At 50.1% G+C, this 26787-nt stretch overlaps 1 protein-coding gene across 1 annotated transcript; it reads left to right on the top strand.

Annotated features, from left to right (window-relative positions):
* Window positions 1-14050: 14050 nt before the first annotated feature.
* On the top strand, window positions 14051-15318 carry GJA3 (gap junction protein alpha 3; the record flags this gene model as incomplete). The annotated part of the gene is made up of 1 exon (XM_079902991.1): window positions 14051-15318. Exon 1 carries the CDS (start codon window positions 14086-14088, stop codon window positions 15316-15318), a length of 1233 nt encoding a protein of 410 aa, XP_079759117.1. The 5' UTR covers window positions 14051-14085.
* Window positions 15319-26787: the final 11469 nt, after the last annotated feature.

The raw sequence follows: 26787 nt of genomic DNA, 5'->3' as shown, positions 1-26787 counted from the left end.
TTTACCAAAGGGCATAGTAATTGCATATAACCTATGCACACCCTCTCGTATACTTTAAATCATCTCTAGATTACGGTACTTTTTTTTTTTTTTTTTTGCGGTACGCGGGCCTCTCACTGTTGTGGCCTCTCCCGCTGCGGAGCACAGGCTCCGGACGCGCAGGCTCAGCGGCCATGGCTCACGGGCCCAGCCGCTCCGCGGCATGTGGGATCTTCCCGGACCGGGGCACGAACCCGTGTCCCCTGCATCGGCAGGCGGACTCTCAACCACTGCGCCACCAGGGAAGCCCGGATGGTGTCTTTTGATGCATAAAATGTTTACTTTTCATCAAGTCCAATTTTTCTACAGTATTTTTCTTTTTGTTCCCGTCCCTTTGGTGTCATAGCTAAAAAATTATTGCCAAATCCAATGTTGTGAAGATTTAGCACTATGTTTCCTTCTTAGAGTGTTATTGTTTTAGCTCTTGCTTTTAGGTCTTTGATGCACTTTGAGTTAATTTTGTATATGGTGTCTGGAAAGGTTATAATGTCGTTCTTTAGCATGTGGATATCTCGTTTTCCTGGCACCATTTCTCAAAAGGACTGTCCTTTCCCCGTTGAATGGCCTCAGCACCATGTAAAAAATGTTTACTTGTGAATTAATACTTTGTATTTCAGAACGGGTTGCAAATTCCCCCAGTGGGCAGAGTTGGGCCCAGAGCTCAGCGCAAGGAATTCTTTGGCTGGAGGAAGTGGGACCATCTCACCTCCCCTAGCACCCAGCCACAGCCTTGAATGAGCAGATGTTTAATAAACAGTAGTAAAATTAATTTACAAAAGTACCATAGAAGATACATATACCTCACAAGTAACTAAAATACCATGCATCGCCAATTAGTATAAATAGGTGATGAACGAGTAATTTCCAACTAAAAGGAAAAAGAAATCAGGTAACGATTTTTTAAGCACCTTAAACCTAGTTACTTAAAGAAAAGCACCATTAAATTCTGCTCTCCACGATTACGACAGGATTACTGTGTTTGCTCTGGGCCTCCGCCTTCAAGAAGGACATCTATATCCAACAAATATTTGTTGAACTTCCTTTGTATACAAAGTGCAGATTTATCCAGATTCTATACAGGCCCTGAAAGGTAGTTCCATCCCTGACCACCAGGAGGCAGCCGAGGCGAGCACATCTTCGTGACCGGTGGGAAGGACAAGGGCCGGTGGTGCCTCTGCGGGACCCACGCGCCAGGGGTTCCCCGCTCACAGAGCAGCAGTGCGCTCCGGGCTTTCGTCTCTGCACACTTTTCTGAGCTGGAAATGTGGTCGAATATGGAAATGGGACCTATCAGTTGAGAATTCGGCTCTAAGCAGTTTGGCGCACGCACACGTGTGTATGTGCGCGTGTGTGTGTGATATATGCATGTATGTACATATATATATTTCCCTGAAGTTATCCTAAACACAATCTCTCTTGAAACCAAATGAGAAGCAGTCTTTACAACTAAAACTTAAACCACATGATTAACATCTTAGCTGTCTACCCAGAGTACGTACAATATGACACGTAAGGAAACCAGTGTCTTCTAGTCTTGCTAATCTTTACACAACATCACTGAACATTTTTACTGTAGTAAAATATGCATGCCATAAAATTTACCGTCTTAACCATTTTATTTGTGCAGTTCCGTGTCTTAGTGCATTCGCGTTGTTCTGCAATCACCTCCGTAACCTCATATAAGTGGAATTGTCCGGTGTTCGTCTATTCGTGACCGGCTTGTTTCACTTAACATGATGTCCTCGAGGGTCACGTGTTGCAGCCTGTATCAGAATTTCCTTCCTTTTTCCCGGTGGATAATGTCTCATTGTACATATAAGCACATCTTTTTAGCTATTCATGGAGTTGTTTCCACCTTCTGGCGATTGTGAATAATGCTGCTATGTATATGCGTACAAACATTTGATTGACACAATATCATTTTAAATCGGCATTTTTAATGACAAGTTTTAAATTATTGCAATATTGTATTTCCACTTTTTATCCTCGGAATACCAATAATAGTGTTTGTTTAAGAGACTAAGTATTAAGAACTTTCAGTTCTTCTGAGATAAGAAAAGATAAAACTATTCTTGCACTTCTCAGAGAGAGTTAAAAATCGAGAAAAATATCTGAAGACCTTCTCTAGTAATATTCCCCAATTAAAAAACAAAACCTAAAAACCTAAGTCCACATAACCACCACCTACTACACACAAACACGTCCGAGTTCTCCAAGGTGAAGGTGCTGTAGACATGCCTCTGGCAGCTTAGCTTTCCTTCTCCGTGGGAGAACCTCACGTTCAGACCTCAACTGAACAGGCAAATTCTGCGGGGCAAGCAGATGGCTCATCAGACAGATCCGAGCGCTAATAAAGGCTCCGTGCGGCTTTGAAAACAACCAGAGCCTCGAATTTCGCCGCCTTCCTGCCCCACTGCCGCCGCTCACTCGGGACTGGTGAGAGCGGCCGGCCCCTCCCGTCACCCAACATTTACTACACCTCCTCCCGGGCCGCCCGGGGGACGCGGGCGCAGAGCAGCGCAGGCCGCACGCAGCGTAGACGCGGCCGCCCCCTGGCCCCCCGCAGGGCAAGGAGCCTCCCCAGGAATCCCGGGGCCCTCGACTGAATTCAGCTTGTCTGACTTGAGCCAGGCTCGCCGCGCTATTTAGAGACCCCCGCACAACGTGGCCGCAGCGGCCGCGGAACACGCACCCCGGGCGGAACCCGGCCCCGCGCGGCGCCCCGCACTCCACGCCCCGCGCCCGCGCGCCTAGCACCCTCAGCGAGCAGGCGGGAGGTCCAGCCGCGGGGCAGGTGCGGGCGCGGGGCGTGGAGTGCGGGGTGGAGCCAGGCGGAAGCGGGCTGTGGAAGGCGGGGTTCGGAATGTGGAAAGGGGCGCAGGACGCGGACTAGGGGGCGGGGGCGGCCGTGGAGCGGGATGTGGGACGCGCGGTGAGGCGGTGGGATGTGGGATGGGGACGGAGGGGGGGCGCTGGGGGCGGCCGCAGGACGGGGCTGGGCCGGGCGAGGCGAGGCGGGGCGGAGGCGAGGGGCGTGGCGCGGGGCCCGGGCGCGGGGCGCAGCGCGGGGCGCCGGGATGGCTCCGGGGCGGGGAGCCCGGGTGGCGCGGGGCGCACGCGTCGAGCCGCGCGCACGGGACGGCGGTGTCCGGCAGAGCGGCCCGAGCCCTGCCCGCGGGAGGAGCGCACCGGGTTGGCGCGGCGGGTAAGCGCGGGCTGCTGGGAATTCCCTCGGGAATCTGGGGGGCGTTTGGGGGCAGCGGGAACGGACAGCGGGGCTCGGGCACTTCCTGGAGGCTTTCGGAGCCACTGCCACCCGTCTGCTCCTGGAGAGCTCGGCGGAGCGATGGCTTCCTGGGTGGGCGGCTGGAGGCGGCTTCAGGCCTCTTCCTGGGTTTTTCCCCTGAGGGGGAGCGGGACCTGCCCTAGAAGTTCAGGTCCAGGGTCTGAAGGACCCTGTGGACGCTGGGCCGCTGCCGGCCTCGCCACGCTCCCTGCGGGGTGTGCGCTTGTTGTTCCCGAAGGTCTTGCCTCGCCTGCGTTCTTTTAAGAAACTCTCAAAGTTTTTAAGGAAAGACTTTGGCTCTAAGTGCCAAGATCTCATTTCTTGCCGGATGTGCGCGTGGTGGTGCGTTTAAGTAGAATTTGCAGAGAGTGGAAAGATCCCTTATCTGCGCCCTGCCGGAGCCCCTTTGGGGCTGTGCTGACAGCCGTCGCGGTGAGGTCTGGTGAACAGAGTCCGTCCTAGTGTGCAGACCTCTCGGTTCAGAGTATTTGTGACAGGGACTTCAGCGACCAGGGGAGTCCTCCAGTTTTTGCTTTATCAAGGTATCGCCCAGATGTGCCATTTAAAAATGGTTGTATACAAACAGCGGGATGCGAACAGCTTTGGTTTTTATCACCCAGGAATTCAGAATGATGATTTATGACATGTGCTTCACTTCACTGGCAGGCCATCAATGTGGTGTGAAATGTATTGCAAATCAGACATTAAAAGATTAAAGAGGAAAAAGGACTTTTTTTTCCCGAAGGTCAGTATATTCAAAGTAAGCATCAGCTAGTCGATCTGGCACGGGTTCCACTGCTTCAGCAGTTTGGTTCTTGTTGAGATAAGCATCTAATGAGGGCAGTGCACGTGACTGTCGTGTAAAGTAATTCACAGAAACTTTACAACTGTAACTAATTCGACAGTGCTGTTCATGTCGACCAGCAAATGCTAACGGGCTTAAAGCTGTCTTATAATAATGGCGTGTAACAGAATTTCATTGTTTGCCAATGAGAAAAAGAATTTTGACATAATTTCCCTGGATGTTGCTTATATTTTGTGTTCATTTTCTGAACTAAGATAACTTTTACACATTTGAGACTTCAAAATAATTGTATTTATCACAACCATGTTACACAGTCTCACACATGGAGAGAATTTAAACCATAATTCGCCTTCACCTGTTACCATTGCTTGAACAAGTAACAGAATAAATAGGATACACATGCCTTTAGGATTGTACCTCAGTATCGCACATAAATACGTCAGTAAACACATAGCTTTTGTAATGTATTAAAATATTATTGGGACACTCTAGACAGTGGGAAGGCCTTTGAGAAGCACTTCACCCTGTACAGAAGGCATGGTTCCCAGGGTCTGTGTGTGAAGGAAGACAGCCAAACTCAGTTGCCATCTCAATATACCATCTCCTTCTCCCCCGACTGTATCAGCCCCCGCCCCTCCCCAATCAGGGCCATTACCAGTACTTTGTAACACGTGTCATATTACATTTTGACCAGTTTTTTACAAGCCTGCCTCTCCCATACACTGAGGGGATGGATGGGATCTGAATTATTCTGGTAATCCTAGTCCCACACACGTAATAAGCGTTTGATAAACGTTTACTAACTTGAAGAGGGAAAATATCCAATACCTGTGACCCTAAACAGCACACACGTGTCTCTAAAAACAGTATGTTTATATGGGGATATATGTATACATGTAGCTGATTCACTTTGTTATACAGCAGAAACTAAACACGACATTGTAAAGCAATTATACTCCAATAAAGATGTTAAAAAAAAAACCAGGATGTTTTTGCAATTTCAATGTAATTCTTAAAAGCAATAAAATAGCGAGAGATTCTCACCTTAATTTTCATTCTTACAGCGGTGGAAATTCATCACGATAGATAGGTTAGTACTCTACAACTTGCTTTTTAGTATCTGCATCTTCAAAGTTGTGACTTAATAATGGTTGATGTAAGGGTTTCTGCATTCTTACATTTTCTTTAATTTGAAGGGTTAGTGGTTTGCTTTAAGTTTCCTGTTAACAAACTAAATGGTACTAAATGTAAAAATCACTTAAGTTTTTTCATTCAGATCACCTGATTAGCTCCATGAATGCTCAGCTATTCATGAAACTCCATTTCCCATTAGCTTTAAAATGAATCTTTTATTCTAGAACAGGGAAGAGATTTCTGGTTTATACCAATAGAAATAAATTTGAATAAGGAAATTCAAATTCTATTTATACTATAGAAATTATTATTTCTGCAAAAAGTAGAAAACATTTTGACAGATGTAATTTGTGTCTGTAATATAAATGGAATAATAAAATGCCATAAGGCTGTCGAAATGTAACATGACGTTACATGTGACCCTAAACAGCACACACGTGTCTCTAAAAACAGTATGTTTTTGCAAGAGTGAAGATAATACCGGAATTTGCTTTAAAATGATAATTCCAGTTTATATGATGAAGTAACTGGCTGTTACTAGCACATCAATAATATTTAACAATTGTAGATACTCTGGACTGGAAGAAAAAAGCAAAAGCTTAAAATGTGCTCAACCCGTGTCTCTCCACATATGTCTTAAAGTGTGGCAGAAACGACTCAAAAGGCAAGTGTTGTAATCTGGACAGTCTGCCTGCTGCTTAATCCCGTGAAGTCATGTGGAAGGGGACCCAGAGTAGACAGTCAGGGGTTTTCGTGCCAACTTCAGCACTGTGCGCTGTGCAACCTCAAGCAACTCCTAGAGCCCTCTCTGGGCCTCCATTCCCAATCTGAAATGAGGAGGGTACTGGGGCCACTTCTAAGGTTCTTTCAGCTCTAAAATGCTATGACTCTATATTCCTTCCATGGATTATGAGTAAGATTCCTGAAAGGTGTCATTGGGATTTGTACAGGGAAATTACCTTTTAACTGCATTTATGAAGTCAGGGTTTGGTGTAGTATTCAGACTTCCCGACCTCATGTTTCAGACACGATGAGCTATTCAGAGTGCTTGTAGCTATTGTACCCCTATAATTTTCTTGATTGTTTTTTACTCTTGGCCCAAACCAGCCTTCAGAGAGGGATGCATTAAGTTAAGGGCAATGACTTTTTTTTCATTATTCAGTTATTAAAACCTTAGGGCTGATGTTGAAGTACATTAAAATTAACACATCACTGAAATGTCTAAATAAAATGTTTGGATAAGTGAAAAACTCTAATGGTATTCCTAGGTCTTTCCCGGAGGTCATTGTAGGAACGTATAATGCTGTTTAATAATGGGCAGAAAAACTAGAGGAGCCTGCAGGGTGGTGGGGCAGGGAAGCTATTTGGAGGGTTTAAAGAGGGAGCCCTGCGTGGCATGAATCGTCTTGGAAGACAGTCATGTTTCTAATTCCACTCCAGACTACCTACATTTTCTGTCAACTGAACTGAAGCTGGGCCAGCTGGTAAATTTCTAGCTTAATATTAGAACTCTAATTGTGGAACTGTGATGTGATACTGATATCTAGAGGGAATATTTATTTTATTCAAGTATTTTGAGAGGAAATACTGTGGATTAAAAACTTAAGTGTACTTTTAATTTTGCCATTGTTGATATACAACATTAAAGGCATTTGTTCGTAAACTAACACAGTTGTTTAAATTGCTTCTAATTTAAAATTAGCTCTCACTAAGCTTGCAAGTGACAGAAGGTCAAAACCAAAGACTGATGAGTACTTCCCTCTGACTAAAGATCAAAGTGTTACCCATATTTACCTTAGCCAAATAAAGACTTAGGAGCATGTGAGTTTTTGAATATTCATAAATGATTAAAATCCCCACATGAAAGAGAAAAATATGAGGATAATAATAATACATGGATGGCAGGAACTATTAAAAGTGCTTTCCATACATTCTTATTTAATAACTAAGATAATTAAATTAAAATATTATTTTAAAACAATTTTATGTTTCTGGAGATTTAGTCTCTGCCAATAAAATATATAATCCTGGAAGTGCTTTAGAATTATTAATAAAGAAGTTGAAAGTTAGTGTATTATAATTTCACTAAGTCAGTTGTTTCTGGATGAGAGTGATGTTTCCTTCCAGAGATTTACATTATTGAAAAGTTGAATTTCCACTTAAAATTAGGAAGGAAAACCCCTGGAACTATATAATAATGAATACTTTTATACTAAGGTAAAGGATACTCTTAAATTGTATGTATGCCATTTATAAAACTACCAGTAAACACTGAAATCTTCACTGTCTATTGAAAAGGTCCATAGGAGTTTTTGACAGATGTATTCTGTGTACTGTGAATATAGCGTGCATGGTACGACATTGAAAAAAATAAACTCTCATTCTGTTTCAAGCATATCAAAGTTGGTTCTTTAATAAAAGAGAAACTTCTAGCAAGACTACTATTTTAAGTCTCAAACAATATTTGGAACCAAACAAAGGAATCTAACTACAGATACCATAGGGTTTTAAAATCATAGGAAAATACCATGAACAATTTTATGCCAATAAATTTGAAATTTAAATGAAATGGAAAATTCTCCAAAAGATGTAAACGATCAAAAATCACTTAAGAAGGGCTTCCCTGGTGGTACAGTGGTTGAGAGTCCGCCTGCCGATGCAGGGGACACGGGTTCGTGCCCCGGTCCGGGAAGATCCCACATGCCGCGGAGCGGCTGGGCCCGTGAGCCATGGCTGCTGAGCCTGCGCATCTGGAGCCTGTGCTCCGCGATGGGAGAGGCCGCAACAGTGAGAGGCCCGCGTACCACAAAATAAATAAATAAATAAATAAAGTCATGACCAGTAAGGTGTTTCACCATCTAAAAATCACCATAGATGCAGGGGGGAAAAAGTATTCCACTAAATCCATACTTGTTCATGATTCAGAAAACAAAAGACTGAAGGATAATTTATTTGCCAGATACAAGTTGAAACATCACGCTCCGTGATAAAACTTCAGAAGCATTCATTTTAAGGCAGAAACAAGGAAAGATGTCACCACGTCCACATTGTACCAGAAGTCCAGGCCAATGCAAGAAGGCAAGAAAAAAAAATAACGGGGATTCGAACGAGACATCTCTCCTTCATGGCAGACAATACGATCGTGTGTCTTTCACAGAAAATCCAAAGGAATCTCCTGACTTGTTGCAACTAGGAGGGGCTTTCTAACAGGTCGCTGGATACAAGATCAATATATAGAAATAAGGTTCCTAGGTAGCAATAATAACTACTCAGAAATTATAATGAAAACAACTATTTAGAACGAAGTATTAGAACAACCACAAAGCTACCTGGGAATAAATCTAACAAAAGGTGTATAAGACCTTTCGGGACAGCGTCCAACAGCATAAAGATGCCCTCCATGGAACAGTTGTGCTTAGTGGTGGGGGCCCTACATTGTAAAGAGGTAGATTTGATTCATCTGTGAATCCTATGCAATTCCAATCAAAACGGTGTCCAGATTTTTGTGGAACTTGACAAGCTCTGCCTAAATTTCATATGGAAGAAATAAAAGGCCAAAAATTGTTGAGACAAATATGAAGAACAAAGCCGAGGACTTGTCCTGCCAGGTATCAAATGTGTCTGCAGCCATGGCCACTGGGTGTCCTGCTGGTCGCTGAGATCAGTCCTTCTCTTCCGGAGAACAAGTGTCCCGTGTTATTCAGTCTGACACTTCGGAGGTTCAGCTTTTTCCTCTTTCATGCTTGTCTCTGTGGTTGAACTTTTCCACGTTGCTGTGGCCCTGAATAGGCCCGGCTCTTACTCTTGGGAGTTTGGACAGAGCTACATGTTGGGGTCACCTCCCCAGAGTAGAAGAAGAGTGAGTCTTCTGTTACGTTGACACGTTTATTTTGAGTTCTGTTTCCTCTTTGCGCTCTGTTCCGACGTGACCCTGTGCGTGCTCTGCCCCGCCCCCGTGCTCCTCTGGCTCTGCGCGAACACCGCGTGCTGCTCTATTCCGTCCTCACGACGTGTCTCCTTCCTGGCCTTCTTCCCCTGTCGCCCCTCCTTCGGCACTCACTCCAAGATCACCGCCCTCTCCCCAAGGCCCTTCTTTCTGAGCAACCCTCGCAGGGTCCTGTGCCCTCGGGGTGGCCGAGTGAACGTCCGCCCTGTGGCCCCCGCCCCGCCCCCCTGACCGCCCGCCGCACCTTTGCCACGGCCACCGGGACGATGCTCCGGCCTGGAAAGGCGCTCCTTCTCCCTCATGCTTCCCGAAGCCGCACCGCCTGATCCCACGGCCAACCCCCCTCTTCCCTGGGTACATGATTTCACACAGATGTCCTTGTTCTCTGAGACCCTCTTCGCTTGCATCACTGCCCGTTTTCCTGACTTCCGTCTCCACACACAGATTTCAGAAGCAGGTGTGTTTACTTCTACTGTGTCCAACGGAACCTGTGGCCCAGAGTTGGGCAGCAGGCTGCCACTGAGCAAATAACCATTGATGGACCGGGAGGGAGAACAACATGACCTCAAGCCCAAGGGGAAACATATAATTTGGAAGGAAAACACAACCATCAGAAGAATGGGAAAGCGGCCACGTAAACTTTGAGACATAAGATCTGTGTTCTGCGATAGTGTCAGAATGAAATTTTTCCTTGAGATAAAAATAGAAAACAATCAAATGGCATCCCATGAAGATAATTAACGTCCCACCTCCGTGTGAGCTCAGTGGTGTGACAGCGCTGGGCCCTGGGGCCTGTGGGCGGCTCTAGCTTGGTCCTGAGATGGCCCTGCGCCTGGATGGTACGTTTCCGCTGCCGACTCCTCTCAGGACGGCCCACTCTGGCCTCAGCAGGGCGTGGAGTCCGTCTGTCGTCCGTTTCCGCTGCCGACTCCTCTCAGGACGGCCCACTCTGGCCTCAGCAGGGCGTGGAGTCCGTCTGTCGTCCGTTTCTGTCCTTACTTGGCCCAGCAGAGCTTGCTGTTCTGAGGGTCTCATCCTCTGCTGTTATTTTGTTCCTTAATTGACGTTAGGGATGCGTGGTACTGACAACACACCCCGAGGCCCCTGTGTGCCATCTGGAGAGACAGGCTGAGGAGCCTCGGAGGCTCCCGTTTGGATCCGACCGGGCCCCGTGTTGCCGGTCTCCCAAAAGATACTCAACCCTTTGGTTAACTTTTTTAATTCATTCATTCATGCATTTTCCACAGCAAGACCAAAGCTTCAAAGTGTGGTAGGAAGGCCGGGAGCAGGAGGAGACAGTCCGGCCCCTGCGCACCTGGGGCCCCACCGTGGGGGGAGAACGTAGCCCAGGGCAAGCCCTGCGTCCTCCGTGACGGCCACTGTTGGGCCAGTGGTGCAACACGTATTGTGCTCGTCCTTTGCGTGTTTATTAGGGACACGATTTAAGAGATCTAAGGTTACAGACCATAATGAGAGAACAATGAGAAAGGACTTGGCAGACTTTTTCCAAAACCAGAACTTCAGAAAATGAAAGTCATGGTCATTAATCTTTTATGATGATAAATGTGATAAGTTGTAATGGGAAATGCAAACAAATATGAAAAGAACAGAAAATTGCCCAGTTCTCAGAAACCCTGCAGCTAACATTGCAGTATCATCCCTGCCCTTCCTTTTCCTATCTGCACGTACAAATGTTTGCAAAATCTAATGAGTACCTTACATTTTGGGAGTTATGAATGAACCGTGGCTTTTCACTTATGCCTGGCCTTATTTTATAAAGATTTTAAGATAGCATATCAGTTGGGAATTCTTTTGTCTGCAGGCGACAGAAAATCTGACAAGCAAATAGGGTTCCTCCTCTCCCGTGAGTCTGGAGGTGGCAGCTGGGGTCAATTCAGCAGGTCCACAGTGTCACAGCAGGGGCCTGGGGACTTTTTTGATGGTTCCCTCATGCTTATGACACATGGTTGCAAGATGGCTGCCCAGCTCCAGGCATCACATCTGTACTCAATGTGGAAAGAAGGGAGAAGGGACAGCATGAGTAGCATCTGCCCTTTTATTAGATATCAAAAGCTTTCCTCGAGGTTCCCCAGCTGACTTCTTACACATCATTGGATAGAACTGCCTTTTATAGTCACTGCCAGCCACACAAGGAGATGGGAAAGCAAGAATTCCCTTCCTGGTCATGTTAGAGAAGAGTAGCACTGCGCGTGGCAGCTGGGTCACCAGACCATGATGTCGCCGTGGACAGACAGCTGCTCTTCTTCATTTAACTGTTCGTCTCTCAGGGGACGCTTCGTTCCCAAGTGTTCCTTCTTATCAGCAGTATTACAGTAAACATCCATGTGCACCACTTATCAAAGGCTCTGATTAGCTCCTTAGTGTGACGTCCTGGAAGCAGAATTGTGGGTCAGGATGTCATCACCTCCACAGCTCTTCACACGTGAGACGAAGCTCCTTCCCAGGAAAGCCTCCCAGCCTGTGCTGCCACTCAGTGCAGGGGATGGGTGCTGCCCCCGGGGACACAGTCTCACTCGCGCGGGGACACGTGCTCACGGGTGCCGTCGTGGACTTAGTGAGCCTTGGAAGCTGCCAGATGCCCGCTGGGTTTGCAGGTGGTAACCGCCTTCTGTAGGCTGCACTTGGGGGTCGTGGTGCAGCTTTAAGGCACATTGTTTGAAAGTGTTTTGCGGCCCCTGGACCCAAGGGCTCTGGAGAGGCTGGGCCGCCGCCCCTCCTCCCTCTGACTGACTGAACAGGCCCATCGATAGCTTGTGTCTCTCGGCAGAGGGCGTTTGGGGTGGGACGGTTCGTTCCTGTGTCTGGTTTCCTAATAAAAGGGCAGATGCCGTGGGTGCTATCCCCCTCCCACGCGCGCGCCACACACACACACACACACACACACTGTGGGACATTTCGCCTCCCTGGCCCTGCGGGGAGATGCCAGCAACACTCTCCAGTCTCCGGGTCCCCTCCCTCTGGGCGCTGGGTGTGCGGACCTGCTGCCCTCGGTCTGGGACATCCCTCCGACGGCTCCCCAGCGAGGATGACCTGCACCTGCTCATCCCGAGGGAGGCAGGAGAAGGACCGAATGGCCCACAGTGTTCAGCTGGTGAGGCCCTGAGTGCCCTGTGCCCAACCCCTCTGCCTGCAGGTGTCAGACAAAGGTCCATGGCCTCAGAACTGGAACCAAAGGGGAAGGCCACGGGTGGTCAGGACCGTCCAGGAGGTTTTCTGTGGAGGCCTGAGGCCACGCCGCCGGGGGCCCTCTGAGGCCGGGCGGTGGTTGGGGAGGGCAGCAGACCCGCGGGCGCAGCCTGACGAGGACGAAGGGCCAGCACAGCCCCACGGTGGCCTAAGTGTGGATGTCAGCAGGCCGGGCCCCGCCCCCCGGCCAAGCTTTAAGGTGAAGAAACAGCGGGTGTGGAAGCTCGAATGAAGCGCTGGGGGCACAGCGGGCTCGTCCTGCCCGGATGGGCTGGTGGGCAGCAGGGGGAGGGCGGCAGGGGGAGGGGGGCGGCAGGGGGAGGGCGCAGGGGGAGGGGCAGCAGGGGGAGGGGGCAGCAGGGGGAGGGCAGCGGGGGGAGGGCAGCAGGGGGAGGGGGGCAGCAGGGGGAGGGCGGCAGGGGGAGGGGGGGCCGGGGTGAGGCGGTGCTGTCCAGGCCCAGATGGGCAGCTGCAGTGTCTGCGTGAGAGTCAGGTTTAACCCAGAAAGTGCCTGACACCTGACTTCCTTCACGTTCAGTAAGTTAAGTCTCTAAATTGAAACATTTTACTCTCTGAGAACAAGCAAAATAGAACAGGTGGCAGTCACAGTCAGGGGCAGGTGGGCTGGTGGGGTCTGAGAAGAGTAAGTTGTCGTGAAAGATCTCAAACAACCAAAACAGAGTTGGAAATTTGGTCTAAAGAGAGCTAACATTTCTCTGTTTCTTTAGGTCACAGTAAAGTTTTGTATTTTGCCTCAGAACCAACTCATAAACATCAATATTTTTAAACATTTTAAAATTCAATGTGAGAAGAGTTGTCTTTGGTTCCACTGGAGGGCCGTGAGTGTGTATATATGTGTGTGTGCATGTGTGTGTGTGTGTGTCTGTCTGTGTGTGTCTGTCTGTGTGTGTGTCCGTGAGGCTGGCAGTGCCCTGCATCGGGGCACGGAGGCCCCCAGGTTCCCCCTGCCGCCTCCCGTGGGGCAGTTGGCCACGTGCGCCCGGGTCCCGTCTTGCAGGGGGAGGCGGCATGGCTGGACCTGCAGCGAGCTGACCGTTTGTGGAACATTTGCCTGGTGAGAAGGGAGGGGAGGGGAGGCAGTAGGTGGACACGGCAGGAGTTACAGCAGTGGCCTGGGAACCACGGCCATCTGGGAAAATCACTCTGATTTCACATGAACAAAAAGGTCCGCTTAGGAATCCACCCAGCTGTGTGCAGAGCACCATGCCCCCCGAGAGCCGCTGGACTAGACCAGGACGGGTGTCGGGAGGCTGGGGAGAGGTCCCTCCCCTCAGGCACCTTTCCCAGTGTCCTCGGCTCTGAAGTGAGAGCGTTAGCAGCCTGCGGTCGTCTCCCTCACGCTGGCCCCTGTGCCGTGTAACTGCCGCCCGCTCAGGGCCACACGTGCTGTGGACGGCCACCAAACCCTGCTCGGTGGACAGCCGGGAGATATGCATGCACGTGCCTGCTACACACACCTGTGCGCGCACGTACACGCACACACCTTCCCGTGGAGAGTTCCCGCTGGTCGGCAGGAGCACGGCTCCCCATGACAGCAAATTCCGACGGCCCTCGGGGCCCAGGGTTGCCCGGGGCTGCACCCTCAGCTCACCTGGCGAGCCTGCCTAGTAACGAGCCTGTTCCCTTGCAGGTTAGCCATCCGAAGCGATGGGCGACTGGAGCTTCCTGGGGAGACTCCTAGAGAACGCCCAGGAGCACTCCACCGTGGTCGGCAAGGTCTGGCTGACCGTGCTGTTCATCTTCAGGATCCTGGTGCTGGGGGCCGCGGCCGAGGAGGTGTGGGGGGACGAGCAGTCGGACTTCACGTGCAACACGCAGCAGCCGGGCTGCGAGAACGTGTGCTACGACCGCGCCTTCCCCATCTCGCACGTGCGCTTCTGGGTGCTGCAGATCATCTTCGTGTCCACGCCCACCCTCATCTACCTGGGCCACGTGCTGCACCTGGTGCGCATGGAGGAGAAGAGGAAGGAGCGGGAGGAAGAGCGGCTGAAGGCCGACGGCCCGCCCCTCGGGCAGGACAGGGCCCCGGTGCGCGACGACCGGGGCAAGGTCCGCCTGGCCGGCGCCCTGCTCCGCACCTACGTCTTCAACATCATCTTCAAGACGCTGTTCGAGGTGGGCTTCATCGCCGGGCAGTACTTCCTGTACGGCTTCCAGCTGAAGCCGCTGTACCGCTGTGACCGGTGGCCCTGCCCGAACACGGTGGACTGCTTCATCTCGCGGCCCACGGAGAAGACCATCTTCATCCTCTTCATGCTGGCCGTGGCCTGCGTGTCCCTCTTGCTCAACATGCTGGAGATCTACCACCTGGGCTGGAAGAAGCTGAAACAGGGCATGACCGACCCTTACCGCCCGGACACTCCCGGCTCCAGCGTGAGGGCCGCAAAGCCTGCGTGTGAGCGGCCCCTCCTGCTGCCCTCCCACTCCAACCCACCCGCCCTCACCATCGGGTTCCCGCCCTCCTACGCGCCCTCGGCCTCTTCCCTGGGGCAGGCGTCGGCCCCAGGCTACCCCGAGCCCCCTCCGCCGGCAGCCCTGCCCGGGACCCCCGGCAAGGGCCACCCGGTCGGCTCCCCCGGCGGCCACCAGCACCTGCTCGCGACGGCGCCGAACTGGGCCGGCCGGGAGGCCGAGCAGCAGACTTCTGCCGGGAAGGCCTCCCCGCCGTTGTCCGCGCCCGCAGCCCCGAAGCCCCCGGCCGGCCCCCAGCAGCCCCCTCCGGAGGGCGGGGCGGGGAGCTCGGGCGACAGCGACGGGGAGGGGGCGGTGACTGCCGTGGAGCTGCACGCGCCCCCCGAGCTCCCCGCAGACCCCGGCCGGTCCAGCAAGGCCAGTAAGTCCAGCGGCGGCCGGGCCAGGGCCAGTGACTTGGCCATCTAGCGGTGGCCTAGCATCCAAGACCCAGGGGGCTCACACCGGCGGTGGAGCCTGGAGGCGGGAGGAGGGGGCGAGCGAGGGTCGGGCTCGTGTGTCAGTGCTTGCTGTTCCTAACGCTGGGAGGTAGTGGGGAGCGCGTCCGAGGCAGGGAGGGGGTGCAGGGGCGGGGCCGCCAGAGATTCTCCCAGCAGCCCCCGCGCCCAGCAGCCCGGCCGCCTCCGCAGCTGCTGCGGTCTCCGCGGGGCGCTGTTCTGTGGTGGGAAAGCAGGGGTGTCTGTGGCAGGCAATTCGGTTTTCCTTTCCTACGCCCCCATCCCCGCCCCGGAGCCTCTGGACGGCCCAGCAAGTCTAGATGCTCTTAGCCTTATCTCTGTGTGAGACTTTAACTTAGAGTTGAATTTCATTTGGGATATTTGCCAAACCGCACTAAAAAAAGATTTTGAGCAAGTCCATGTAGCGTCACTGAGTTTCTGAACCGGCATGTGAAGCCCAGGATATCAAGCCACACACTTCATGACAAGTGACAGGAAGCAGCCGCCCATCAGAGGCAGAGCCGCGGCAGGGGGAGAGCAGACCCTTGAGATAAGTCTGAACAGCAGAGGAAACTGAGTAAAAGTGTGGCCGGTATGCCTTAGGTATTTATTTTTTAAATGACATTTTGTGCTTTGATCTGAATCGTACAGGTAAGCCTATTTCCCCCACTTTCTATCTTTCAGGAAAAAAATGAAAGAAAATAAAAGTATTAAAATGGATACTGACCAAGAGAATGCAAATGTGTCCCATTACATACTAGTAAAGATTTGAACTTTATTTTGAAAGAAATTCTTTGACTTTATGAGTCGGCTAATTAATATGAAAATGGACCGTAGAAAACAAAAGCAGGGGAAATCTTTAAGTGCATTTCAAACGCTTGAAGTTGTGAAGTTTTTGAACGGGAGGTTAAAAGTTAACTACTGTTGCCAGAAAAATTATTTATACAGATGAATCCACGACCTACATTTTTTAACAGTACAAAATAAAACTCTTCCAGTTTCCTAACCATTCTTTGTGGGTAGCCTCTTTGCTTTCTAAGCATGAGTGACATTGTCGGGGTCTCCTGCCCGCGTGAGTGCATGTGCTGGTTGGGACGAGGGCCCCATTTGGCGTCTACACAGATCCTGCGCTGACCGGGGAGGCTGGAAGATGACACAGGGGTCCCGTCGCTGTTTGTGTACAAGCCAGTGGACACTGGTGATGTTGAGCCTGGGCCTTGTCACACCTCACATCCTACCTCCTCTGCGGCTGGTCAGTTCTTGTCCCACAAAACTGCACCCTGCCCCACCTGATTCATCTTTTTGTGAATTACTGTAACTTCCTGATGATGTATTTGGGGCCAGACTCCACAGCAGACTGTTGTGTTTTTTCTTTTTAACTTTTTATTTATTTTTGGCTGCATTGGGTCTTCATTGCTGCACGTGGGCTTTGTCTAGTTGCGGCTAGAGGGGGCCACTCTTCATTGCGGTGCGCGGGCTTCTCATCTCGGTGGCTTCTCTTGCTGTGGAGCATGGGCTCTAGGCGTGCGGGCTTCAGTAGTTGTGGCTCGTGGGCTCAGTAGTTGTGGCTCGCGGGCTCTAGAGCACAGGCCCAGTAGTTGTGGTGCCCGGGCTTAGTTGCTCCGCGGCATGTGGGATCTTCTCGGACCAGGGCTCGAACCCGTGTCCCCTGCATTGGCAGGCGGATTCTTAACCAGTGCACCAGAGGGAAGCCCAGACTGTGTCTTATATCGTAAAGAGCGACCCACTGACAATCTGATGAAAAGATGACTGTGTGCAGCTGGCTGGTGACCGCCGGCTTGGAAATTAAAGGCTTTCCCAGCAGACTGATGGAGAGACTTCTCCAAGTGGCTATTTTCTCCATCTCCCCAGGCTGGTGCACAGGAGAGAAGGTAATTCCTCACCCACAGGGGATGCCTCAGGCCCCCGGCTGTGGGGCTGAGTTTTCCTGGGCGAAAAGGGCCACTAGAAAATCCCGATTTGAAAAGCTTTCTGATAAAAAAGCTTCAGCCGCTGTCTCAGTGACCAGACGGTGAAAGGACAGCTCACTGGGTGGCTGTGAATGTTCTCAGTACCCCAGGTTCCACCAGGACACATGTCAGGTGTAATCGTGACCCACGGTGTGATTCTGAGTGGGGCTGGAGATGGAAGCGAGAACTGTAACTGTAGTTCGTTTCTACACTTTAAATGTGGACTTTATTCCCTGCGTGTTGGTGACGGTGCCAGTTTGGTCTATAGTCTAGTAGGGCCGCTCGGTGCCGGGTCGGGAGGGTAAAATTAGATGCTCCTACTTGAAAACCACTAATTGATAAAGAAGCAAAATTTTGCAATTCCACGGTGCCTGTGGTATTTCTTCAGGTTAGTGTTTTGATTTCAGTTCGTGTAAAAAATGAAAGCATGTCTCACATTATGTTGCTATTTGGGGCGTCCGTGGCCCTGAAGGCCAGGGTCCTCCTCCCTCACAGGGACATGGCCAGGGAAACGGTTGCCTCTATTCAATCACTTTTAGCACTAATATGTGTGTTAAAAACAGAAACCATCGCCCCTGTGGTCAAGATTCCAGATGTATTTCTTCTGACTTGTTAATATTTGGAAATTTCACTGAAACTATTTTTCTCCCAATTTAATAGAAATTTTTTAAATCCCTAAGCTTATTTTTAAACTGAAATGCCATACCTATTACATTTACACACTCTGTTTCTTTAATCCACAGCGTACAAGACAATTATATTCTTCCACTCCTGTTTTTGGAAGCCCGGTCATCCGGCTGGCACTGCACAACCTATAGTGGTTACAAAGTGTCAAGTATTACTACATTCACAGTGCCCAGATCCAGTGTTTAAAATCCTAAAACACTTCATACATCATCACTCACTTTCCCTTTTTTAAACTTTATTTTACTGAGTTGTTTTTCCCCATGAAATTAACAAAAAAGATACCTTAAGTTTAAAAAGAAAAGAGAAAGGCGAGAAGAGCCAACCAGACGATTTCCGATATAGCCCAGCTTCTTTGATCTTTAAATAAGTGGCTAGATCATAGGTTTCTTGTACGAGAACACCTAGAATAAGAACTGTGAAGACAATTCAAACATCCTTTACAAAAATTAACCTGATGAGACTTAGGTCTCTTTTCTCTTTAGGCTTTTTTTCCCCCTATTAACACTTTTTCTTTAATTCTTTAGTGTTACTGAATAAAGTGCTTTTTCTAAAATGCTTTCTTTTGAACTTATTCTTCTGATATTTGTAACATTGACTTATGGATCAATTTTTGGATCTCCACCAGAACAAAACTCTGCAGAGTACTGCATGACTTCAAAGGGTGAATCTTTTGTAAAGACCCTGCCACCCCACCCTTGCCTTCAGAGGGCTCAGGGCATTCTCGGAATAACTTTTTAAAAAGTTATTTTTAACTTTTGTCATTCCCCCATGACTTCGGGGAATTGGTTTCACCTCTCTGCCTTTATTGATGTTTTCTCATCCGAAAAAATGGAACTAAAGTTGTGGGGAGTAGACCAGAATGGACAGAAAATGCTACGTGTAACCCTGACCCACAGAAGCACCACACAAACCCGCCGGGTCAATGAATTAACATTATCCACGGGCTGCCAGCATTTTCTTGTGTCTATGCATTCCCACCTTTTACCTTTGTTTTAAAACAGAAGGGTTTATACCATGGAAATGGAATGGTTTATTCCATACCATGGAATGTTATTCAGCCCTAAAAAGGAAGGGAATCCTGACACCTGCTAAACATGCATGAACCTTGAGGATGTTATGCTCAGTCAAATAAGCCAGACACAAAGGACAAGCACTGTGTGACTCCACTTGCGGGAGGTCCCTGGAGGAGCCGGATCCACAGAGGCAGAAAGGAGGGTGGGTGTCGGGCTAGGGGAGGGGGATGTAGAGGTGTTATCTGGGAAGAGTTTCAGTTTTGCAAGATGACAAAGTTCTGGAAATGATGGCAGCGATGGCTGCACAACAACGTGACTTAATGCCGCTTAAAAATGGCCAAGGTAGTAGATTTTATGTTGTGTATTTTACCATGATTAATATATATATATATATATATACACACACACACATATATATATCTATGCAAAAACTTTTTAAGTTTTACATTGAACTAAAATGTACACACAGGAGGACACAGCTTGATGAATTGAACACACCTTGGCAAGAGACAGAACTTTTCTCCTTCCCAAAGCCTCCCTCTCTTTTTTTCTTTTCTGTGTCACGCTTTTCCTGTTGTTGTCATTCACTCTGAAAGTATTCCTTCTGGGGGACCTTCGGGAGGGGGAAGGAGGAACCGCGTGGAGGGAAGCAGGTGGCGAAGTCTCACCGTCAGAAGCCATCCAGCCTTGCTGCTCCCAGAGACGAGAGCGTAGCGAGCTCTGAACACGGCCCAGAAACTACTGTCGTCCCTGGGAGTCTTCTTCGAGCCACTCTAGGAGTTTTCATGACATTTTTTAGTGGGAAAAACAAAATGGTTTATAGTTTTTTAAATGGCTTATAGTTTTATTGAATAAGTTCTCAAACGTGTGAATATCGAGTGAAGGCATGTAAACGTCCCCTTGGCCTGAGGCCACGGGAGTCACACATGGGGCCGCTGGATCAAAACTCGCCGCCTCTGCAGGGACCTCCCCTGGGTTCCGAACGGTCTGCTGCTCAAGGAACAGGCGCCGACCCCTCCCTGGAGTCTATGCACGTGCAGCTTTACTGTGTGCGACGCCAACAGAACCAGACCTGGACGTTTCCCAGCCGCCAGAACTGCAGGTCCCGTGGTCCACAGTGGGGCGGGCTGGGCGGCACCCCGGGACGCCCAGGGATAAGATGATGACGGCTGGGCTCCGAGGGCGTCCGTGGGGTGGAGGCCCAAATAGGGAGCTAGAGACTCTCGTGGGATAGAGGCCGCGCCCCCCTTCTAGTTTCCTCTCAAAGTTGAAAGCGAGATCAACAGCAACAACAAAGTCACCCTCAGAAGTCAGCGGTTCTCTGGCGGGAGCTCGGACCTGCTCAGGGCGGCCCTCCGTCCTCACCGCAGCGCCCTGGTCCCAGGCGAGGCCCCCGGCGCCGGCCGCGGGGTCCCCACGAAGGAGGAAACATGGGAGCTAAGAACTTTCATTCCCAAGACCCTCAAAACCCCTTCAGAAAGCGCGTCCCTTCCTTCTAGCGTTTATCCCGAGCGTGTGAGTGTGTGCGGACCCCGGTCCTCCCCGTCGTCCTTTCAGGTTTGTTCTTCAACTGTTTAGGGCCCAAACCAGACGAAACACGAGGCAGATGCAGAACCGAGTATGATTTCCTGCCGTTCGCTGCGATGGAGGCTGCGGCTGAGGGTGCGCTTGGGGTCCTGCTTCCCTCGCTCGAAGGTGCCAGGACACCAGTCCTAGGGCACCTCTCGGGTGTCAGGGGTTGGTACCGGGGCATCGTGCCACATATCAAGAGCAGAGCGATCAGAGGAAACCCAGTGTGTTCTGGAGAGGAAGGGTTTTTTCTTTTCTTAAGAAAAGGCCAACACTAATATCACAGATCCAAGCATCAGTCTGCAGGTTCCTCTCCCAACTGCTCACTCCGGGTAGAGCTCAGGGCCGACATCACCACGATGTGGTCATCGCCAGGCAACCCCTCCCCCTCCCTCCCCTCCCCCACTCCGAAAGCTGGGAGCCGGGACTGTGCACGAAAGGCCAAGGCCCGTTCAGTTACGTGTGGACTGTGTCCAGCTCTGCATGAATGAAGGCTGTGAGACTGTGTCTATGTGTGGTTTGGGTCTTCGGGTTTTTTTTTTTTTTTTTTTAATGAGCGACAGGGACTTTAATGCACAGAAAGAACTTTACAGCTACTTAAATTTCAAATGAATGATGCCTTATTAAAGTTCAAATTCAAAAAAACCTTTTTTTCCTCTAGCTTTTATGTTCATTGTACAAATCTTATGTCATGTTCTAGTATGTGTAAAACTTCAGATAACGTAAGAATCACCTTCAATCAGTTGAACCAACTAAACTCTTAAAAATCAATCCATTTAATTAAATTCTTCTCCACATTTTGAACTGCACTTATAAATTTAATATATTCATTTTTCTTCTTAAATATTTCAAATGTCTGAAGGGCGCAAGCAATCTATATCCCCAACTCAAAAAAACTTATGACAACCTTAAACAACTCGTTAAAAATCCAATAAATCAAAGTTGTAAGTACAGGAACTTTCAACTTCTTGTATACGTTCCAATAGCATTTACAAACTTTGTCAAATGCTCTTAAACTTTTTAATTTAAAAATTACAAGTCTATCAGCCATAAAAAGAAATGAAACTGAGTTATTCGTAGTGAGGTGGATGGACCTAGAGTCCGTCATACAGAGTGAAGTAAGTCAGAAAGAGAAAAACAAATACCGTATGCTAACGCATATATATGGAATCTAAAAAAAAAAAAGGTTCTGAAGAACCTAGGGGCAGGACAGGAATAAAGACACAGATGCAGAGAATGGACCTGAGGACACGGGGAGGGGGAAGGGTAAGCTGGGACGAAGTGAGAGAGTGGCATGGACATATATACACTACCAAACGTAAAACAGATAGCTAGTGGGAAGCAGCCGCATAGCACAGGGAGATCAGCTTGGTGCTCTGTGACCACCTAGAGGGGTGGGATAGGGAGGGTGGGAGGGAGGGGATATGGGGATATATGTATACATATGGCTGATTCACTTTGTCATACAGCAGAAACTAACCCAACACTGTAAAGCAATTATACTCCAATAAAGATGTTAAAAAAAATTACAAGTCTACACTTAATTATACACTTTACATAGAAATGACAAACCTATTTTGTCAGACTCCCTAATACGCCAGATTCTCCTAAAGATTACGGACACGTTAAATATCCGATATACAAGATGTGACGCTGACACTGACAGAAGGCAGATTAGTGGCTGCCTCGGGTCAGGGTTTTCACTTCATGCGGTTGTGGTGAGATCGACACCCAGAGAACACGTGAAAAGGCCGCCTCCAAATGAAAACAGGCAAATGACACCTAACTTTAGGCTTAAAGGCATCATCCAACATTAACAATTTTTACAGTTACATCCTTAGCTATAAACTTCCGAAATAAATAACTTTGACTTATTGAACGTATCAGACAGTTTACCTAAATCATCTCATTTAATCCTCACAACCACACGAGGCAAATAGTGTCGTCAAAGGCAAAAGCTGCAAATTAGACCAAAAGCAAAGTATGAGTCATGCCCCTCACAGCCGGTGTGTTCTCTGCCCTCGTCCTTGGCAGCGGCCTGTGTGTGTGTGGGAGGCTCCCATCGCCACCTCCTTCTCACGGGCAAAAGCTGAGGCACAGAGACGCCCAGGCACCTGCCCCAGGTCACAGAGCACCTTCTCTCCAGCACCGAGAGGGGCGCTCTGAGCCTGCAGGGAACATCGTGCACGTCAGCTAGGCACTGGCTCCTTTGCACCCCGAGGCACCCCCCAAAGTCCTCAGCAAGAAAACACATTTCCATTTAAATGAATTCTCAGTACATTGGACAAAATTCAGGTTATTGCTTCTATGATCCAGCGTTTCTCTTTTAATGAGTTCTCAAATCTGGGGAGTGGTGTTAACATGGCTGAAGGCGTGGTTAAGAAACTAATCAACTACAGCAGCAAAGTCGCCACCCAGCGTGGGCTGCACGACCAGATCTCCTAGGACCGCCTCTACTAGTCAGACGGGGCTGGTTCGGACGAGACGCGAACAGTTGCTGAGAATCCTCGCACCCATTTGGAACTGACCCGTTTGGCAAGTCCGGCTAACGTGGAAACAGTTCCTCCCTGTTCACCTGTGTTCCAGGCCTCGTGAGACTTCCGTTTGCTCTTCGTGCCCTCTACGCTCTGTCTTGGGAAGCTTTCCCTGGTGAGAAGTGATCTGTGGCCTCTGGATCATGTTGAAGGTGGGAGTCAGCTCGGCCCAGACCTCCAGGCATCGTGAGACTGAGGGTGAGGCCGGCTGGAGGCCCGAGGGCCAGGGACACCCCACGTTCTGTTCCAGCCCAGCCTCTGCCTCCTCAGGTCCCCCACGGGGTAAGGGAGGGGCAGGGGGATGGGCAGGGCCAGCATCACCGCCTACCTGGAAGGGACAGTAGCAGGAGGAACACCCCCGCCCCGGCCCCTGTGCTTCAGATGGGTTGGGCCCAACTTGGTTTCTGCCCGACCATCTAAACGTCCTGTGTTGCAGGTTGGGGCAGCAAAGGACACGGTTTCAGAGAAGGTCACTCCCGCCAGGCTGGCTGATTCTTTCTGCAAAACCAGCTCTGCTGAGACAGAACGCGCGTTTGCCCTGCGTGCGCCAAAGTGCCACTGCCACTGGGGCCGTGCCCGTCACCCCACGGGCTCCCCGTGCCCCTCAGGTCACCTCCCCTCCACCAGCACCGCCAGGCTGCCCTCCAGCGTCACAGCCCCGTCTTCTCTGGAATTTCACACAAATGGAAACACAGTATGAACTCATCTGTGTCTTTTTCACTCCACACAGGGCTCTCAAGATTCCTGTCTGTTGTTGCTGTCTCGGTAGTTTATGCCTTTTTACTGCTGAGAATTCCAGGATTCGTCCATTCACCCGCTAGTGAACCCTCTGGGCGGCATGGGGGTGTATGCTGAGGAACTGCCTCCCATGGCTGTAGAGACTGATGACCCCCGAGGTCTGCGGTCGACAGGCTGGGGGCCTCGGGAGCCCATCGCGTAAACTCCAGTCCAAAGGCCAGTAGGTTTGAGACCCAAGAGAAGCCAATGATTCAGTCCGAGACTAAAGGCAGGAGAAACACAGTGTCCCGGCAGAGCCGTCGGGCAGGAGAATTTGCTCTTCCCCATGGGGGGTCAGTCTTTTCATTCTGGTCAGGCCTTCAGCTGCTCGAATGGGGCCCACCGTCAGGAGGCGAGGCCTGCAGCTCCATTGCTCATCTCATCCTCAAACACCTTCCCAGACACACCCGCGATCACGTTTGGCCAGATACCTGGGCACCCCGTGCGTGGCCTGTCAAGTTGACGCTACAGTTAACCATCACGAACGGTTTGCTGTTTGGGGCTGATGTGAACATTTGTGCACAAGCCTTCGTGGAGACACATTTCAGTTCTGCGAGTCTGACCACTGGGTCGTGGGGTGAGTGCACATTCAACTTCTTAAGGAAATGGCCATAGAGGAAAACAATAGAGTGGGAAAGCCACCAACAGAGTAGGAGAGCTTCAGGTAAAGCTGCCCAGTTCTTGGCAAATAAATAAACATGGAAGATAAATATTTTTATTGAAAATAGAGGAATCATGAAATATACATAGAGATCTCAGATTTCTTTACATGCTGTTTTTAGGGGTTAGTTACTTGATTATATCTTTGGCAGTTAATTCAGTGGAAAAGGAAAATCCCAAGTTACCTTTCAGGAACCTGCGTGTCTCCGTTTTACGTTGCCTAACAGGCCGTGGCATCTGCAGAAAACACAGTTTCTTTTCTATGCTGCGGGCTTCGGCTGGGCCGGGCCGGGCTGTCAGTGTTGGTCGGGACCGTGGTCACCTGCAGGGTGGCAGGAAGGTTGACAGTGGCTGGCCGTTGGCTGACGCAGGGCGTCTGCCGACAGGAGGACCAGGGCCCACGCTCAAGGCCATGGGAGTGGCGGACACAGGCCAGCACGTGTCTCAGCCTCTGCTGGTGCCACACCTGCCAACCCCCCACGGCTGCGGCGAGTCCACAGCCGAACGCAGGATCAGGGGAGAGAAATGGCCGAGGAAATGCTCAGCGGCAGTGCCAGTGATGAGGCTAGAGGGGAGGCCAGAGGGGACAGCGGAAGGGGGTCGTGAGAAGAGGTCAGACTCCAGACAGAACTAAAGACAAGCCACTGTGATGTCCTGTCGGATTCATGGTGCAAAACAGAGAGGAAGAAAGGGGTCAAGGGGGCTTCCCTGGTGGCGCAGTGGTTGAGAGTCCGCCTGCCATTGCAGGGGACGCGGGTTCGTGCCCCGGTCCGGGAGGATCCCACGTGCCGCGGAGCGGCTGGCCCCGTGAGCCATGGCCGCTGAGCCTGCGCGTCCGGAGCCTGTGCTCCGCAACGGGAGAGGCCACAACAGTGAGAGGCCCGCGTACCACAAAAAACAAAAACAAAAAAACAAGAAAGGGGTCAAGGGTTGATCTGAGCCTCAGTATCCATGACCTCATAGGAGGAACTCGGGTTAAGGGTAACGTCCATCCGAGGAGTGGACAGACACCCAGAGCCTGGCACCCAGAGGACCGCACACTCAGCTTAACAGTTAGAAGAGGGGGCGTCCCTGGTGGCACAGTGGTTAAGAATCCGCCTGCCAATGCAGGCGACACGGGTTCAAGCCCTGGTCCGGGAAGATCCCACATGCCACGGAGCAACTAAGCCCGCGCGCCACAACTACTAAGCCTGCGCTCTAGAGCCTGCGAGCCACAACTACTGAGCCCACGAGCCACAACTACTGAGCATGTGTGCCACAACTACTGAAGCCCACGCGCCTAGAGCCCGTGCCCTGCAACAAGAGAAGCCACCGCAATGAGAAGCCCGCGCATCACAATGAAGAGTAGCCCCCACTCGCCGCAGCTAGAGAAAGCCTGGGTGCAGCAATGAAGATCCAACGCAGCCAAAAACAAATAAATTTTTTTAAAAAAAGCAGGGTTTATGTTCTAAAAAAAAAATTAGAAGAAAAGAATTAGAAGTCCCTCCCCTGCTCCAAAGACTGCAAGAAACGTTGCTGCTTTAAACCTTGGTGCCCAGGGGACGGGGTATCCTGCCCCAGGTACTTACAACCATCGCTAGTTCTCACTGCAGATTTGCAGCCTAAACACACGTTCCTAGTTCAATAAAGTCGCTTCACACTGAGAGCTGGATTTAAGGCATCTCCAAACGGGGGGAAAAAAACCCCTGCACTTCCTCTCTGGAGGAATTTTTCTTTATCTTTCATCTCTAAGAAACCCACAAATGATTTTCCAGTGAGTAGCAACTGGAGAGGTAATACTCTCTTTCCCTTTCAGCAACCAGAAAATTCCATTTTTTAATTTACTCTTACAGAGCTCACAGATAAAACTCATACAGGCACAAAAGAAATGAGCCTCCAGGGACTTCCCTGGCGGTCCAGCGGTTAGGACTTGGCGCTTTCACAGCTGAGGGTGCGAGTTTGATCCCTGGTCCGGGAACTAAGATCCCACAAGCCACTCGGCCAAAAAATTAAAAAATAAAATATTAAAAAAAAAAAAAAAGAAACAAAAATGAGGCTCCATGATTGAGAATAAACAGAAACAACAGACAGCAGAAATAGACCTACAAGGACTTTAGGTTTTAGAATTATCAGACAGAATGTAATTGAACTATGTTTACTATGTCTAAAGAATTAAAGGGGGGCTTCCCTGGTGGCGCAGTGGTTGAGAGTCCACCTGCCAATGCAGGGGACATGGGTTCGCGCCCCGGTC

The sequence above is a fragment of the Stenella coeruleoalba genome (genome assembly GCF_951394435.1).
Source record: "Stenella coeruleoalba genome assembly, chromosome: 18".
Classification (NCBI taxonomy): Eukaryota; Metazoa; Chordata; class Mammalia; order Artiodactyla; family Delphinidae; genus Stenella; species Stenella coeruleoalba.
The sequence above is the reverse complement of the archived record's forward strand: the minus strand, read 5'-3'. Positions and strand labels throughout refer to the sequence as shown.